Source organism: Rattus norvegicus, chromosome 20 (genome assembly GCF_036323735.1).
Source record: "Rattus norvegicus strain BN/NHsdMcwi chromosome 20, GRCr8, whole genome shotgun sequence".
NCBI lineage: Eukaryota > Metazoa > Chordata > Mammalia > Rodentia > Muridae > Rattus > Rattus norvegicus.
Genome location: NC_086038.1, coordinates 18,809,043 through 18,824,968, shown reverse-complemented (window position 1 = coordinate 18,824,968; position 15,926 = coordinate 18,809,043). Strand labels below are relative to the sequence as shown.

The window sequence follows — 15,926 nt, the reverse complement described above, 5'->3', positions numbered from 1 at the left end:
TCACAAAACCTTTACAGGCACCTGTACATCCGGATTGTCGTTAGTTAAAGGGAAATAAGAAGACAGACATCACACACAGGGTCTCTTCCTTGCATGTGGCAACCCAAGAGGGCCCAAGATTGACAACCTCCTTAAGGTTATAGTTTTGAAATAAGTTTTCTTTAGTGGCAACTGCTTTTTCTGAGAGGGGGTGGCCCTCTGGGTGGATGGCAGTTCTGGGGACATGTTTAGTCATCACAAAGGGGTGTCAGTGACAGAGCACCAAAGGTGGTGTGACTGGACATTGAGCAGAGTGGGCCCCACAGAAGGGCCACTCAAATCAAAACGTTACTAGTGCTATGACTTCTAAGAAGATGGCATATAAGGGATATTCTCAAAGAGAGAGGCATAGAGGAGGGTGCTAGGGACCCTGGGGGGGGGGGCTCTCCTTGGGAAGTCCCCAACAAATCAATGTTTTCCTATCTGCACCCCAGAACCAAATACCCTTTGGCAGGTGGGAACTTCCTTCATCTTGTCTACCGTACCAAGCATGAATGGGTGCTCCTGAAAGACCACCATCTTGGTGGCTTTCCAGATTCATGGTTCCTTATCTGACCCTGCTTGTTCCAGAGGGGTTTATGGTTCTGTGAGGGAAAAGAATGGGTATTTGAAAGCCTATGCTTTTGTGTCATGAGTGCCCAGCATTAGGTGGAATGGATGTGTCTGTTGGGAGCCCCAAGGGCCTTTGAAGGAGATGGTCCCTATGCGGTTAGGAGACATAGTCTTCGTAGAAGCCTTTTCATACATGGTTGTGTTTTAAACTGGTGGGGAGATGTTTCTGGATGCAGTTTTCAGAAAACCTGCTCTGGCTTGCAGTGCCCTGGACAGGCTCTCTCCTACACTTTTCAGGCCTATCTTTTCTATCCACCACTATGCTGTCGTCTTTCGTTGCTGGGAAGCTTCCCAGCCTCTGTTGATGTTAGAAATAGGTAGCGTTCAGAGCCGCAAATTTTCAGAGATGCATAAGATGTCTGTCTTGGTTTTTGTTGTGTTTAGATGTTGGATGCTGCTCCTGAGAGAGTTCTCCAGGACACAGCCTCAACTTAGCTTGAAAACATGTAGGAAATTCACGTCTTGGCTGCATGGTTTTCATATGGAAAAAACACGCCCTTAATATGGGATGGGGTCCCATTAGCATCATGGCAGGAAGTTAGCAACTGAAAACTTAGCAGCCCGCTGAGGCAGTGTGAGAATAGGAAACGTGCCCTTGGCTTAGGGAAGACCGGCTTTGAGGAGTCTGTGAATATGGAATCTGTGGTGAATTTCTGGTACGGAGCAGCTGGGTTTTTATAATGTGTTGATGGAGCAGTTTCCCCGGGGATTGTATATTGATTTAAGATGGTCACATTTCATGAGAAATTACCAATCTCAATGCAGAATAAGCTGGGATATCTCAAAATGTATAAATTGGTGTGCTTGGACCTTTTTTTAATGAGTATGTGTGAGCGTTTGCCTGCTTGTCATTATGTGTGTATGCTTCATTTGTGCCTGGTGCCCACAGAGGCCAGAAGAAGGCATTGGATCCCCTAAAACTGTTACAGATGGTTGTGAAGCCACCTTGCGGGTGCTGAAAATCAAACCTGGGTCCTCTGAAAGAACAGCCAGTGCTCTTAATTTGTGGGCCAAAGAGTTTGCCCTATTCCTCTTGACTTATTAGAAAAATGTTATCATGTTTTCATACAAAAAAGTCCAATGCTTTCCTCTTGTTTTGTACCATTGGCTGGGTACCTGTCCGCGGGCACATTAGCCAGCTTTGCCACCACAATGCTTTTTCTTCTTTCTTCCTAGTCGGATGCCAATGCAAGTTACTTGAGAGCAGCTCGGGCGGGGCACCTGGAAAAGGCCCTTGACTACATCAAAAATGGAGTGGACGTCAACATCTGTAACCAGGTCGGTTGTGGTTGTTATTGTTCTGGTTTGGTATTTTCATTAAAACTCTCAAATTTCTTTCTTTTTTTTTCCTTTTTTTCGGAGCTGGGGACCGAACCCGGTCTACCACTGAGCTAAATCCCCAACCCCTCAAATTTCTTAAGGTTAGTGTTAGCTATCGGCAGGCTCTTCCTCCACTTGACAGGAGGTTGGTTTTGTTGTTAAATGTCGTTTGCCCAACCTTGTCCGATTAGTCTCCGTCAAAGGGATGCCATGTAGTGACTAACGGCTGATAGTAACAGGCCACCCTCCCTAGTTTTCACATTTTAGTTCCACTCCACATTCCCGTGCTGTGCACACAAGGGGGATTCTGGTAGGGCATTAACTGAGGAGTATGTGGCAGGCTGGTGAGAACCCTGTTTTCAGTTCACTCTCCTTTCTCTTGCCCTCAGAATGGGTTGAATGCGCTCCATCTTGCTTCCAAAGAAGGCCATGTGGAAGTGGTCTCCGAGCTGCTGCAGAGAGAAGCCAACGTCGATGCAGCCACAAAGGTCAGTGTCATGGGCTTGGTGCCTTTGGTGACACTTGTCACGTTCTGTAAAGGGTCAACTCTCCATTAGAAGAAGGGCGCCATTCTCGTGAGCTGTTCATCACCCTCGTCATCTGTGCGTCACAGAGGCACTGAACAATGGGCTGTGAGCTCATGTGTCTTCCCTCTCATTTAACAGAAAGGAAACACAGCCTTACACATCGCATCCTTGGCTGGACAAGCGGAAGTGGTCAAGGTCTTGGTTACGAACGGAGCGAACGTCAACGCACAGTCTCAGGTGAACTTAACAACCGTATTGCAAAGCACTTTGCCTGTTATTTCCCAATAAGACCTATGGACCAAGCGTTTGCTTGAGTTACACGTCAGCTAAGGGCACATCCCTGGCACGCCTCTTTTATCAAGTAGTTATCAGAGTTCCTAGAGTTTAAAATGTTTCAAATATTTGCGCTGAATATACATCCTCCTGTCACTTAGGGCATAGACAGTCATATGAAGTCCTAGAAAAAGCCCCATAGACTACCTACTATCTTAATCTTTGAATCTAAAAATAAATTAGCTTTTGAACATACAGTACTGGTTTAAAATTCAAGTACTCGTCATCCAGTCATTGACATGAGTGTAGTGTCCATCAAAGGCCGTGCAGCAAAACAGACATCTTGTAAAGCTGCAGTGTCCATAAAGGACTGTTGTAGACATTTTTAATTCCAATCCAGGGTTTCTTCTACTCCACCTTTGACCATTTAGTTCCCGAATAAAAGACACACACAGCCTTTATATCTACAATAAGCCTTGATCAGCACTAGAGCTGGACAGACATCTAGCCTCTATGCTATTTAAATCTATTTCCTATCCATAACCCCAAGTTACTTACTATGTTTTTTATCTGGCCTGCTCTGAACTCCAACTGGTCAACCCTCAGGGCCATGCTTTCTTGACTCCTAGTCTTTGTCTCCTCCTCCTCCTCCTCCTCCTCCTCCTCCTCCTCCTCCTCCTCCTCCTCCTCTCCCTCCTCTTCCTCTTCCTCCTTTTCTTCCCCCTCTTCTTCCTCCTCTCCCTCCTCTTCCTCTTCCTCCTCTTCTTCCCCCTCTTCTTCCTCCTCCCCCTCCTCTTCCTCTTCCTCCTCTTCTTCCCCCTCTTCTTCCTCCTCTTCTTCCTCCTGCTCTTCCTCTTCTTTCCCCTCCTCTTCCCCTCCTCTTCCTCCTCCTCTTCCCTTCCTCCTCTTCCCCTCCTCTTCCCCTCCTCTTCTTCCTCATCTTCTTCCTCCTCCTCTTCCTCTTCTTTCCCCTCCCCTTCCTCTTCCTCCTCTTCTTCCTCCTCCTCTTCTTCCTCCTCCTCTTCCTCCTCTTTCCCCTCCTCTTCCCTTCCTCCTCTTCCCCTCCTCTTTCCCCTCCTCTTCTTCCCCTCCTTCTCCTCCTCTTCCTCTTTTACCTAAACTTCTTCATGGTTCTCTGATCCCAGGCTCAAGAACCCTAAACCTGGCCTATATTTCTTCTGCCCAGCTATTGGCTGATGACATCTTGATTCACCAATCAGAAATAACTTGGGGGACAAGGTCTCACTTGTGATCTGTGTGGGGACTGTCTCACCTCTAGCTCAACCTGGCCTTGTGCCCCCACCCGCCCCTACACTTGGCATTACAATACATAACAACAGACCAAACTTAGCAGAGGACAGCCTCTTTTGTCCCGTTTCAAGTTGAAGCATCTCTCGAATGTCAGTGGCTCCCCCTGGGTGAAAGGCATTGAACATACTGACCACAGAACAAACCTGTGATTTAGCCAAAAATGAAGAATTTAGTGAAGTTGGGAAAGGTGATATCAGGGGACCATGAAGCCCGTGGTTATAATGTGACATTGGGATTCTCCAGCAACCTTGGGATCAGAGTCATGGGAAGTATTACAGTGGGTGTTTGATGATGAATAATCTGAAAACCAAAAGATTAAGTGAAAAAAAAAGTGAGATATTTGAATTCTCAAGTGTTCCTTGTGAAATTGATGCTGTACAGAATTGAAAGCCGCAAGGGAAGTGGTGTCTTCCTTTTATTGCAAAAACTCAACCTTGTCAACCCCACTCCTACCCTCACACAAAATCACATTTCAATTAGTCTTAAACCCCGATGCCCTGTACATGTCTGGCAAGAACTCTGGGGATGAGCGCTGGCCACTGGCCCTTTATTCAGTCTTTCTTTGCGTTCTGAAAACATCTCATGATTATTGTCAGTTTTAAAAGTCTGTCTTTGACCTTTGAGAAAACGTCTCAACACAGTTGTAAAAAATAAATTTAAAGCTGTGTGGTGGGGCACATGCCTTTAATCTACCAGCACTCAGGAGGTAGAGGAAAGTGGATATATCTATGAATTCGAGGCCAGCCTGGTCTGCAGAGGGAGTTCTAGGACAGCCAAGACTACACAGAGAAACCCTATCTTGAAGAAAAAGAACAAACAACACAAACAAAATAAAATAGAACAAAATGAAAACATTATTAGACTTACTTATCACGTGTGTGTGTGTGTGTGTGTGTGTGTGTGTGTGTGTGTGTGTGTGTGTGTGTGTGTGTGTGTTTGCTCTCTGGTAGAGGCCAGAGGATAACTTGGGGGAATCAGATCTCTCCCTTCACCCTGGAGGTCCTGAAGCTTGAACTCTGGTCATCAACCTTGTTTCACTCAGTCTTCCAATGACCCAAAGCACACTTTATTTTTTATTTAGTTACCCCATGGCCTTTTGGTCTCTCTGTTAAATGCGCTTGGCTCATTGTCTTTGAGTATCTTTGGCTGATGAATCTCTTCCACATGTGAGACTGCAGATTCACGATGACTAACAGTCTCAGTGTAAAAGCTTTGGCCCTAGTGACCATCAACGTCAGAGAAGTCAACACACTCCGCTCACAACTGCAGGGTCCCTCGATCATTCACTCCCCTTTCTTGTTACTTCCTGGATCTGGGCTCTTGTTCCATTGTCTGTGAGAAGTATGCTTTGAATAAGAAAATGCTTTTCCAGAAAGGAACAATATAAAATTAAAGTTTAGCAGATACACTCTCAGATATTAACCGACTACAAAAGAAAACGGGAAACGTGTGCTTTAAATATTTTCTTTTAGTTATGCTTATTTTCGTGGGCGGCAAGGCCACGTGTGAGCTAGCAGTGCACACACATGTTAGTCAGATGACAACTGGCCAAGTCAGTACTTTCCTCCCACCATGTGGGTCCCAGGGATCCAACTCAGGTTGTCAGGATTGACAGCGAACACTTTTACCTGCTGAGCCATCTTAACGGCCTACGTCACACTTCCCCCCAAAAAGAACATCGCCTCAGTTTTGTCCACTGAAAAACAGTGAGTGGTGATCACGGAGCCATGAGTTAGCAGGACGAGCCTTGAATCCGTTTCCAATCAGAACATCTCCTTCAGATCTTGCACACATTCCTGATTATGTCCGAGGGCAACCATAGCTATAAACCTGCCTGCCGTCAGTAAGTGGGAAAGCCATGGTTGAGATGAATGAAGCCCAAATCCGTTTTAATTTCAATTTATACACGTTCCACACTGATGAGGCCGTAAGAGAAAGAATGGAGCCTGTGAAGTCCCTCTCCTCGCAGCTGTGCCTGGGGATCCCTGTCACACACACACACACACACACACAATTTCCTCTTCCATCTGGAAACCTGGCCTCATGTGCCTCCTGAGCCGTGCTGTGACCAGAAGGAACAGTGAGGTGACCGTGCTTCAGAACCAGAAATTTGTGCAACTCTAAGGCAGGAATTTTACATAGACCAAAAGGCAACCATGGCCTGGAAGACGGCGCTGTAGCTCAATGGGCAGAGCGTTTGCTAAGCATGCGCAGAGCCCCGCGTTGGATCCCAGCATCACGTAAACTGTGCATGGCGATTCGTGGTTCTGATCCCGGCATTTGGGAAGTAGAGGCAGAAGGATCAGAAGTTCAAGGTCACCTTTGTTAATACAGCAAGTGCAAGGCCAGCACGGACTATATAAAACTCTGTCTTAAAATAAATAGAATGGTTCTTTAAGTGGAGATTTTATTCATGCACTAACACGTAAAACATGGAAATGTTCACACTCAAGAGAGATAGATCAGTGTGCAGGAACACGCCTGTAATCTCAGCACATGGGATCATGAGTTCTAGATTGGGGAGGGAGGAAGGGAGAATGGTAGGTCTCTAAGTGAGATTTCACCTAGAAACTCTTTCTTCTTCAATTGTAAAAAATAGTTAAGAAAGTACTGGTGAGGTGATTCAGTCATAAAGGTACCTCCTGCTGAAGGTGAGGACCTCAGTTCAACCCCAGGACCCTCATGGTTGAAAGAGAGAACTTGCCTCTTACAATTGTCCCTCAACTTTCACCTGTACACACACAAGTATGAGCACATGTATGTGTGCACACACACTAATAGTAATATGAACATTTCCTTACAATTTTTAAAAAGAAATATTTGAGAATCCCTTTCCCCTTCCTTGATTCCTTTTCATTTATTTATTTGCATCCCGAATGCTGTCCTCTCCACTCCTCGAACCTTAATAACACAAGCCAGCATTTAGATCCCGTTCTTGTGCATTTGGGCATTATAAACACAAGATTAGGGTTTTTACTTTATTCTGGTTCTGAGCTTAGCTTTTCCTGACCGAGCCATCTCTCCAACCCTACGTTTTATTTTGTTGTTGTTTAGGAGGGTTTTGTTTGCTTGTTTACTTTTAATGAGTATTTAATTAAAGAATTAACAATTCTTTAATTCTTTAGTAAAAGACTTTATATTCCCATAACCTCTTTGCTATACCTTAGGGGGAAAAAATGGACCATGGAGATGACTCAGCAGGGAAAGGGTCAGATTCTCAGCACCTACATAAAAGCCAGGCTGGAATGATCGCCTGCCTGGAATCCCAGCACACAGGAGGGGTGGCATCGAATCCCCAGAACAAGCTGGTTAACTAAGCTAGCCTAAACATACACACACACACAGACACACACACACAGACACACACACACAGACACACACACACACACACACACACACACACACACACGTCATTGGCTAACCGAATTGTAATTGTAAAGAACTCATTTCTTTTTAATCCCTTAGCGTTTTGCACTCGGTGTAACAGTAATACACTGTATTTACCACTTAAGACAAAGAAACTGCTCAGGTAAAATCTCGATTTTCCTTGTCTTCCTTGATTGCATCCAAAGGCATAGCTGACTGTGTTTATACAGGCAGCATCTGTCTCTGGTAGTATTTTTGGCTATGGCTATGTTTTGAACAAACAAGTTTTCTTACTTGTTTTAACAAAGGGCAAAATACCGCAAGTCAAATGTCATCTTTCGGGTACCCTTGAGGGTTTACCCCTCATCCAGACGTCCTTTGTGTTAGAAGAACCAGATTCTCACAGTCAGCGAGGTAGGTCTAGACGCCCTCTGACTTTTGACCTTTAATCTGACTTTCACAGAACTTAGTGTCACACGGGCTTCGGTGAAATACTTTACCGTGTGTTGTCATTGGCCATGACAAGGAACGCATAGGAAGGGACACCCCTCAGACATGAGGTAGTTTTGTGGAGTTTGGTTGGTTGTTTTTTTTTTTTTGTTTTGTTTTGTTTTGTTTTTCTTTTCCTCTGCCTGGCTGGGTCTCCACGATCCGCAAAGTTCTTAGTCTGCAGATTTACATGCGTCTAATAGCCCCACTGTAAACACTGAGAGAAGAAGGTATTGAAGACAGTAGATAAAATCAGATTTTTAATAAGACACTGACTGTGTCTTAAGCTGCCCTTCCCTGGGGAACCTCAAGCTACTGTTGCCACAGAGAAGAAAATGTAAAATGACTCCAGTATCTTCCTGTCTTAACAGGCTCTGTTTTGATGGTTTCCTAATTTTTTAAGTGAATACGAAAATGGAGAAGAAACATCTTTCTCAAATCTGGCCATTCCCAGGGTCCAAGTGCCTTCTCACCAACAAGTGTGATGGTTATAGGCTGCCCCATGGTAATGCCATGAATTGTGGGAGGTGCCTTATGCCTCTGGGCTAGTCTAGTGGCAAGATTTTTTTTAGTCAGTCTCTTCCAAAGATATTTGTAGATTCTTTATTGATAGATAATATGTATATTATATAATTGGGCTTATTTGGATTAAAAGAGCAAAAGAAGTTTCCAAAGAGTTTATTGGCTTTGGGTTGGAGACACTTGAGAACAGAAAGCTAAAGAGAAACAGAAAGTTCTGGAAAGTTGATGATTGGAGTAGAGGGCGGGAGAACCTCATCAGAGCCAAAGAGTAAGGAGAGCCCTTTGATGACATCCCTTGAGGTTGCTGATGGGAACTGGGGAAGAACACAGTTCAGGAGAGAAAATTAAAAGCTAAGCAAAGAAGCTTGTCCACATGTCTATGCTGTCATCAGAGAGGCGCAGGCCCATTTATCTCAGTGTCCAGCCAAGGCAAATCCCAGCTGCTAACCTCAAGGTTATCATTAAGCAGAAGAAAATTAGAAAGAGCCAATGATACCCCTCCAATGTCCTGCTTCCTCTCACCAGACCCTGTTAGCATTCCTTCTAGACTCCGCCCAATGGTTACCTGTCAAAAGCCGGGTAGACCTGGCTTGTTATAAAACACAACAGACCCTTCCCCCATACTCTCCACCACCTCCCAAGAATGCTGTCAAATACAGATCTGTAATGGGTCATCCATTGATTACATTAGCGCTCGCAATCCAACCTCTTCCCAAGGCCCTCTGAATATTTAAATAGGAACCAAGTCTTTAAGCATAATCCCTGAGGGGGCATTTGGTACTGAAACTGGAACATTCTTGTAAGGGAGGGAAGCACAAAAACATTTCATCAGCATGGATAGCAGAGAATAAGACCCTTCTGGGCTACACACTGCGTGATCTCATTCATATGAAATGTCTGAAGTAAACAAAGCCATAGACACAGGACAGAGACGGGTGGTTGCCAAGGTTATAGAAAAAGGCAGATGTGGAAAATTGGTACCAACAGGTGCAGGGTGTGATATTAGTAGGCAGCATCTCTCAGTGGTTCTTGCCCGGCAAGTCTCCCGTCCCAGTTCTGTGAGCACATAGCCCCCACCGAACTGTATATTTCATGAGTTTTATGGAGTGAGAATTCAGTGTCAATAAACATATTTTTAGAAATCAAAAAAAAAATGTGAACAGGAATGTGACTTTTGGAAAAGACCAATTTCTCTGGTCTTAGTGCTAGAAAGGCAAGAAGCCCTGTTTTAGTTAGGTTTTACTGCTGTGAGCAGACACCATGACCAATGCAAGTCTTAGAAATAGGACAACATTTAATTGGGGCTGGCTTACAGGTCAGAGGTTCAGTCCATTATCATCAAGACAGGAGCATGGCAGCATCCAGGCAGGCATGGTGCAGGAGGGGCTGAGAGCTCTACATCTTCATCTGAAGGCTGCTAGCAGAAGCCTGGCTTCCAGGCAGCTAGGATGAGGGTCTTAAGCCCATGCCCACAGTGACACACCTACTCCAACAAGGCCACACCCACTCCAACAAAGCCACACCTTCTAATAATGCCACTCCCTAGGCCACGCATATACAAACCATCACAACCCTTAAACCAAAGCAGGAGCCAGGCACAGTGGGATTACAACCTGTGACCTCAGCACTCTGGAGGTAAAGGATCAAAAGTTTAAGGCTAGCCTCTGCTATATAGTAGATTGTAGGCCAACCTAGGGTATATGAGACCTTGTCTCCAAAGAAAAGGAAGCAGGGAAGCAGTTATGCTCCGCCACATGCATGTGAGTCCTTCTCTGATCTGTGAAATAACATCTGTCATCTGTTTGAAGTAATTTGAAGTTAAAACAATTCCCTTCCCAAGCTGGAACTCTCTGAAATGCCTGCTTCATATGAAAACATACACCTTTGTTTGCAATAAGGAATGCAAGAAAAATCTGATCGATGCTTGGGAGGTAACAGCTGAATCCATTTTCCTCTGTATCCTTGCAGCAGCTAGTCAAACATTTCATTCACCGTAGTACCTCAAATGTGGTTGACGATACACAAGTCTGCTTGTTCACAGTGCATAAATTGCTAGAAGTTTCTTTAAGACTATCGACTGTGGGGGTTGGGGATTTAGCTCAGTGGTAGAGCGCTTGCCTAGGAAGCGCAAGGTCCTGGGTTCGGTCCCCAGCTCCGAAAAAAAGAACAAAAAAAAAAAAAAAAAAAAAAAGACTATCGACTGTGAATACTAGCTCTACCCTTCTGTGACAAGCCGTCTAATTGTGATTATGATCATGAATTACATACGCTTAAACAATGACCATGGTACGGGGCTGCTGCGTGTGGTTCTCTAATGATTATAAACGTTTGCAAAGAAGGATCATCGAAGCCATTTTATTCGAGCACTCCTCGGAACGTGCACGTTTGGCCCCAGCTCAGCTGGAGCAACTGACAGGACTCTTGTATTCTTCTTTTGCAGAATGGCTTCACGCCGCTGTATATGGCGGCCCAGGAGAACCACCTGGAAGTCGTCAGGTTTCTTCTGGACAATGGTGCCAGCCAAAGCCTGGCTACAGAGGTGAGGCAGCTTCTGTTCTGCCATAGCTAAGTGCACGTGTTCAAAAGGCTTTCATGTGAGCCTAGAGCTAAGAATGTTCTCACTAGGCTTTCAACCGCTGCTGTTGGGTGTTTAACGTGTTGACTTTTTTTTTTATGAGATGCCCTAGAAACTCTATTTTTAATCTTTGAAAAGTCTCTCACTGTACAGATATTCTTTATCTGCTCAAGTTCCTGGTCTACCCTATAATTAAGCTATCGTTTTAATTCTTAATGTATTTTATTAATAATAATTTTTACTTCTTAATAATCTCGCCTCCAAGGCAACCATTTAGTGAATATTAACCATAAATGTGGTTTTTTCTAGATTAGTGTTAAGCTAATTAAAATAATTGAATACATATATATATATACACACACACACATATATATGAAGTTAACTAACTAATTATACTTAATCCATACTTCCAAATAAGACTATTATACACATTTTACTACCCAATAACAGTGGTATTTGTTGGGGGGAATGTCTTCTACAGTCTTTAATAAAAAAATTACTTTTAAAATAAAAATGATTTAAGCCTCTGGTACTGTTTTAGGAAATGTAGATTTTTTTTAAATCTGTCAATGGGCACTGTCATCACTGATCAAACATGTCCCTCAAATTTTGTTTGCCAATAGTAAAGAACTGAGCCTTACACATGCTTCAGTTTTAATTCAGTAGTGAACTCTAGTAGATAGTTGGTTAGCTCGCCACAAAGTCACCGCTCTGGCCAGGAGGCTGGCGCGACTTCTAAGTGATGCAGGAAGGAAGGGTATGCGAGACTGGATGTTTCTCACCCAGTCTTTGACTTTATGCCTTCCTGAAAGCCCAACAAATGAACAAAGAGACAGTTCATATAGAAGACGGCCAGTGGGACATGAATTCTTATCGGGTGGAAGAAGGAGATTCAGTCTTTGGGCCTTGAGTTTAAACGGGAAAGGTAGTGGAGAGGAAACGAGCTACCTACAACATTGTTGCAACCAATAAGCAGGCCCAAGGTGCTGAGTACCTGGTGACCTCCAAAAAGTTAATGAATTTGTCATTTGAGGAAAAGACTTTCTGCTACAGATAAAGAATATAGAAATAGTATCCAGGACTGTTAGTGGAACTCACAGTAACAGTTTCTAAAAACTGAACCAGGCCTAAATATGCACCCATGGAGCACTCATCAGTAAATGTTGGTGTGCCCTTCTGACGGTATGCTACCCAGCATTATTGAGAATGAAAAAGACCATGTGTACTGATGGAGCGATAATGTCCACAGTGGGCATCTTCTTATCACTGCCTCCAACCTCACTTCGGACCCTTCCCTTCTGTCTGGGATTTCATCATGAGAATCTATTGTCTACCTGAGACTATTCTTCAGTCTAGTGAAGGAATGGTTACTTTGAGCTGCAGAGATGGCTGAGTGGTTAATATCACTGGCCTGCTCTTTGGGAAGACCCGGGTAATATTCCCAGCACCCACAAAGTGACTCACAATTACCTATAACTCCAATTTCAGGGGGATCTGATGCCCCCTACTGACTTTTGTGGGCACTGCATGCACATGGTAGATAATACATATGCAAACAGAACAGACATTACACCTAAATTTAAAAGCAATATACCTTTTTCAAGAAAATAATAAAGGTGTAGAAAGTGTTATCTTTTAGTAATTTAACTTTGTTTTAGATTTTTTTCTTTCTGCATTTAAAGACCGTGGCCAAAAACAATGTAAGGAGAACAGAGTATACTTCACCTAATACATACAGTCCGTCATAAAGGAAAGTCAGGGCAGGAAGCTGGAGGCAGGAACTGAGTCAGAGGCCATGGAAGAAAACTGATAGCTGGCTTACTCCCCAGGGCTTGCTCAACCTACTTCCTTATACAACCCAGCCCACCAGCCTAGGGTGGTACCATCCACAGTAATCACTAACCAAGAAGATGCTCGCACAGACTTGTCCATAGGTCAACCTGACGAAGGCACTTCTCAGTGGAGCCTTCTCTTCTCTCAGACGACGTTTGCTTGTGTCAACTTGACAAAGGAAACCTAACCAACGCAGATTTTATATCATTGTTTATAGGGTTTTTCTTTTAATGTTATAGCAGGGTTTATTAAGATTAAATTAGTGAGAATAGTTATAAAAAAGCAAACACTAGAATTTCCATATCTTTGCACGAAGAAGCATGATTACAGGACTAAGAATATCTCAAATTAGAGGTCCTGTCTCCATGGAAAGCAAACCTGCTCTGTGCAGAAGAGCTGGACAAAGCAACGTGAAGCAACCGAAAAGGCACTTGTGTGCCGTGACAGCCAGTTAAATAGACTATGAGCACACATTTGGAGGCTGAGTTCAGTCAGGGGACTTATCTGCCTTTGGGCAAACAGCTGACTACTGCCCAAGGCTCTTTCCTACTAGGCCATTTTTTAGTTTTATGGAGCAGGCAGTAGAGGAGAGACCCCTATCTTTTTTGTAATTGTTTTATTATAAATAAGTACCCTGTCGCTGTCTTCAGACACACCAGAAGAGGGCATCGGATCCCATTACAGATGGTTGTGAGCCACCATGCAGTTGCTGGGATTTGAACTCAGGACCTCTGGAAGAGCAGTCAGCGCTCTTAACCACTGAGCCACCTCTCCAGTCCTACCCCTATCTTTTAACACAAGTCACGCCCATGTCTTTATGGGGATTGCTCACACAGTCTACATAGATAAGATCTGACTCACCACAGACAGCCGATCCTTCAGGTGACTACTTTCTTCCTATCCTTTTAGTATTGGAGACCCAAAGAAAATCAATACAAGTAAACTCTTTTGCTCGTAAGCCATTCAAAATGGAGTGTTGCTTTCTAATTAGCTATTCTTTTAGCACCCTTTAGACAGAGCTCTCTGTAGGGAGGGCAGCTGAAGGCTACATTAAATAGCAGATTTTTAAACAGGATTTTATAATTACTAAGGGACGGGATGGGCCCAATTTCTTTTCCTCTTTTTTCTTCTTGGTGATGCTAAGCATCCAATTCGGGGCCGGACGCCATGCCAAACACCCACTCTACTGCTGAGCCACCCCTCAAGGGTTTGAGGTGGCTGTGCCCAGGAAGCAGTCTTCTCATTTCTGCGCTCGGCATATGTTGCTCCCTTGTGCGTTTTGCCAGATGAGGTGAACTTAGCTTGTTTCGCTACAAGCAATCGTAAAACCCTTGGTGCCCGTCACTCCTACCGTGACGGTGATGCTGTAGCCAATACCCAAGGGCCAAGCTCCGCCCCCAAGAAGTCCTTTCTGACTTGACTTCTCTTAAGAAATCAAGCAAAACCAGAGCTGCAAAGTTTAGCAATTAACACCTCAAATCGGGGGTAGGGGGGCCGCCGGGTCCTTAATTGGCTTGTTCTAGAAGCGTGTTCTTATTGGTCCTAATCGGATTATCTGCCGTGCGTTTTCTGGTGCCCGAGCTCTGTGGTTCACAGTTCGTACCAGTGAAGACGGAACTCTTTGTTATGGTTCAAAGCAGACCTAGGCTGTCAATGCTACTCTGACCCTGCTTCAAGGTTTTCAACGGGGTGCAGAGTTGACGCTCCACACGGATTTTCTGTAATCACATGCACCTACAAAAAAAAATGCATGGGATTCCTGGAGAGAGCACACAATAGTAGCGTGCTTGCCGGGCATGCGCTGGACCTCAAGTTTAACTCACCTGTACTGTTTCGATCACAAATTGCAATGAAAAGAAAAAATCTAAATGTTCTCTAGAGATAATGCTTGGTTCGTCTAATCATATCTTTATATAGATGACGTACTGGGATGTTTATGAAAATGACTCTTGCATTGGCCCTCGTATATATAATAAGTAATCATATATATATGTGCATATATACATTAATGTATATAAAATCTTGTGTTAAAAGATTAAGAAGTAAGCTTTTGAATTATATTTTTTTTCTTTTCTTTTTTTCGGAGCTGGGGACCAAACCCAGGGCCTTGCGCTTGCTAGGCAAGTGCTCTACCGCTGAGCTGAATCCCCAACCCGCTTTTGAATTATATTATGCTGTATTCTACACACCATGTGTATAAGGGTGAAGTTATGATTTTATCTTGCTGTTATCTTGGTTCGGTCCTGCTTGGTGTCTCACTAAAAATTATAGAAGAATCCTTTTCCTTCTTATTTTCTTGGGTAGTATAATTGAGAGAAATGAGTAGCCAGATCCTACAGAAGGGAGTAGAGGTGGGAACCAAATACAGGGAGGAGAGACAGGCCATCTCCTTGCCTCCTGATTTGATAATGGAATCACAAGAAAGTTCTATCTTCAGAAGGGAGAGAGCAAGTAGGAATTCCTGCACACACCTTCCATTAGTGGTGAAACTCGTGGATGGGATCTACACAGGAAGAAACCAGGCAGAATTGTCCCTGATGGTCCTTGTCTGGTATTGTGCAATCCTTGAATATAAACATGGTGGCGTGTACCCAGTCCAGCGAGGATGGAGGCTTTTATCAATTTTCCTGCAAATGACAAATGTCTTCGTTAGCTTTCAGATACCCAGGTCCCTCCTGGGCCTCGCTGATACTCTACTGACACATTTGTACCAGAGGACTACAGAAATAACCATGACCACAGTAAAAAATAAATAAATAAGAAAGCTTGCCCATCTATTCGCCAGTGAAAGTCATTTTTAGCATTTCCTTGGATATATAAAAATGAAGCCGTGGCAGAAGTGACTTGTACGACATTGTTGGGGTGTTTCCTCCTGTGTTTGTTCCGTTTTTTTCCTCTGCTCAACAACACACCAGGCGAGATTTAATGAAGCTCTGTGGAATCTATAACTGTCTCTAGTTGGTCACGTCCCAGGGAGCCTCAGATCGTATACGCACAATGTACAGAATATGCATTACCTCCAGAGAGATTCTGAAATTCCATTTCAGTGAACTCCTGGA

At 44.0% G+C, this 15,926-nt stretch overlaps 1 protein-coding gene across 48 annotated transcripts in view; it reads left to right on the top strand.

Moving 5' to 3' along the window:
* The window catches only part of Ank3 (ankyrin 3), a 623,484-nt gene that overhangs the window by 399,822 nt on the left and 207,736 nt on the right, over window positions 1-15,926 (top strand). For all 48 annotated transcript variants that reach the window (XM_063279273.1, XM_039098850.2, XM_063279282.1 and 45 more), the window contains 4 exon segments: window positions 1,828-1,929; window positions 2,361-2,459; window positions 2,637-2,735; window positions 10,900-10,998. In XM_063279273.1, the coding sequence (XP_063135343.1) occupies window positions 1,828-1,929; window positions 2,361-2,459; window positions 2,637-2,735; window positions 10,900-10,998 (399 nt within the window).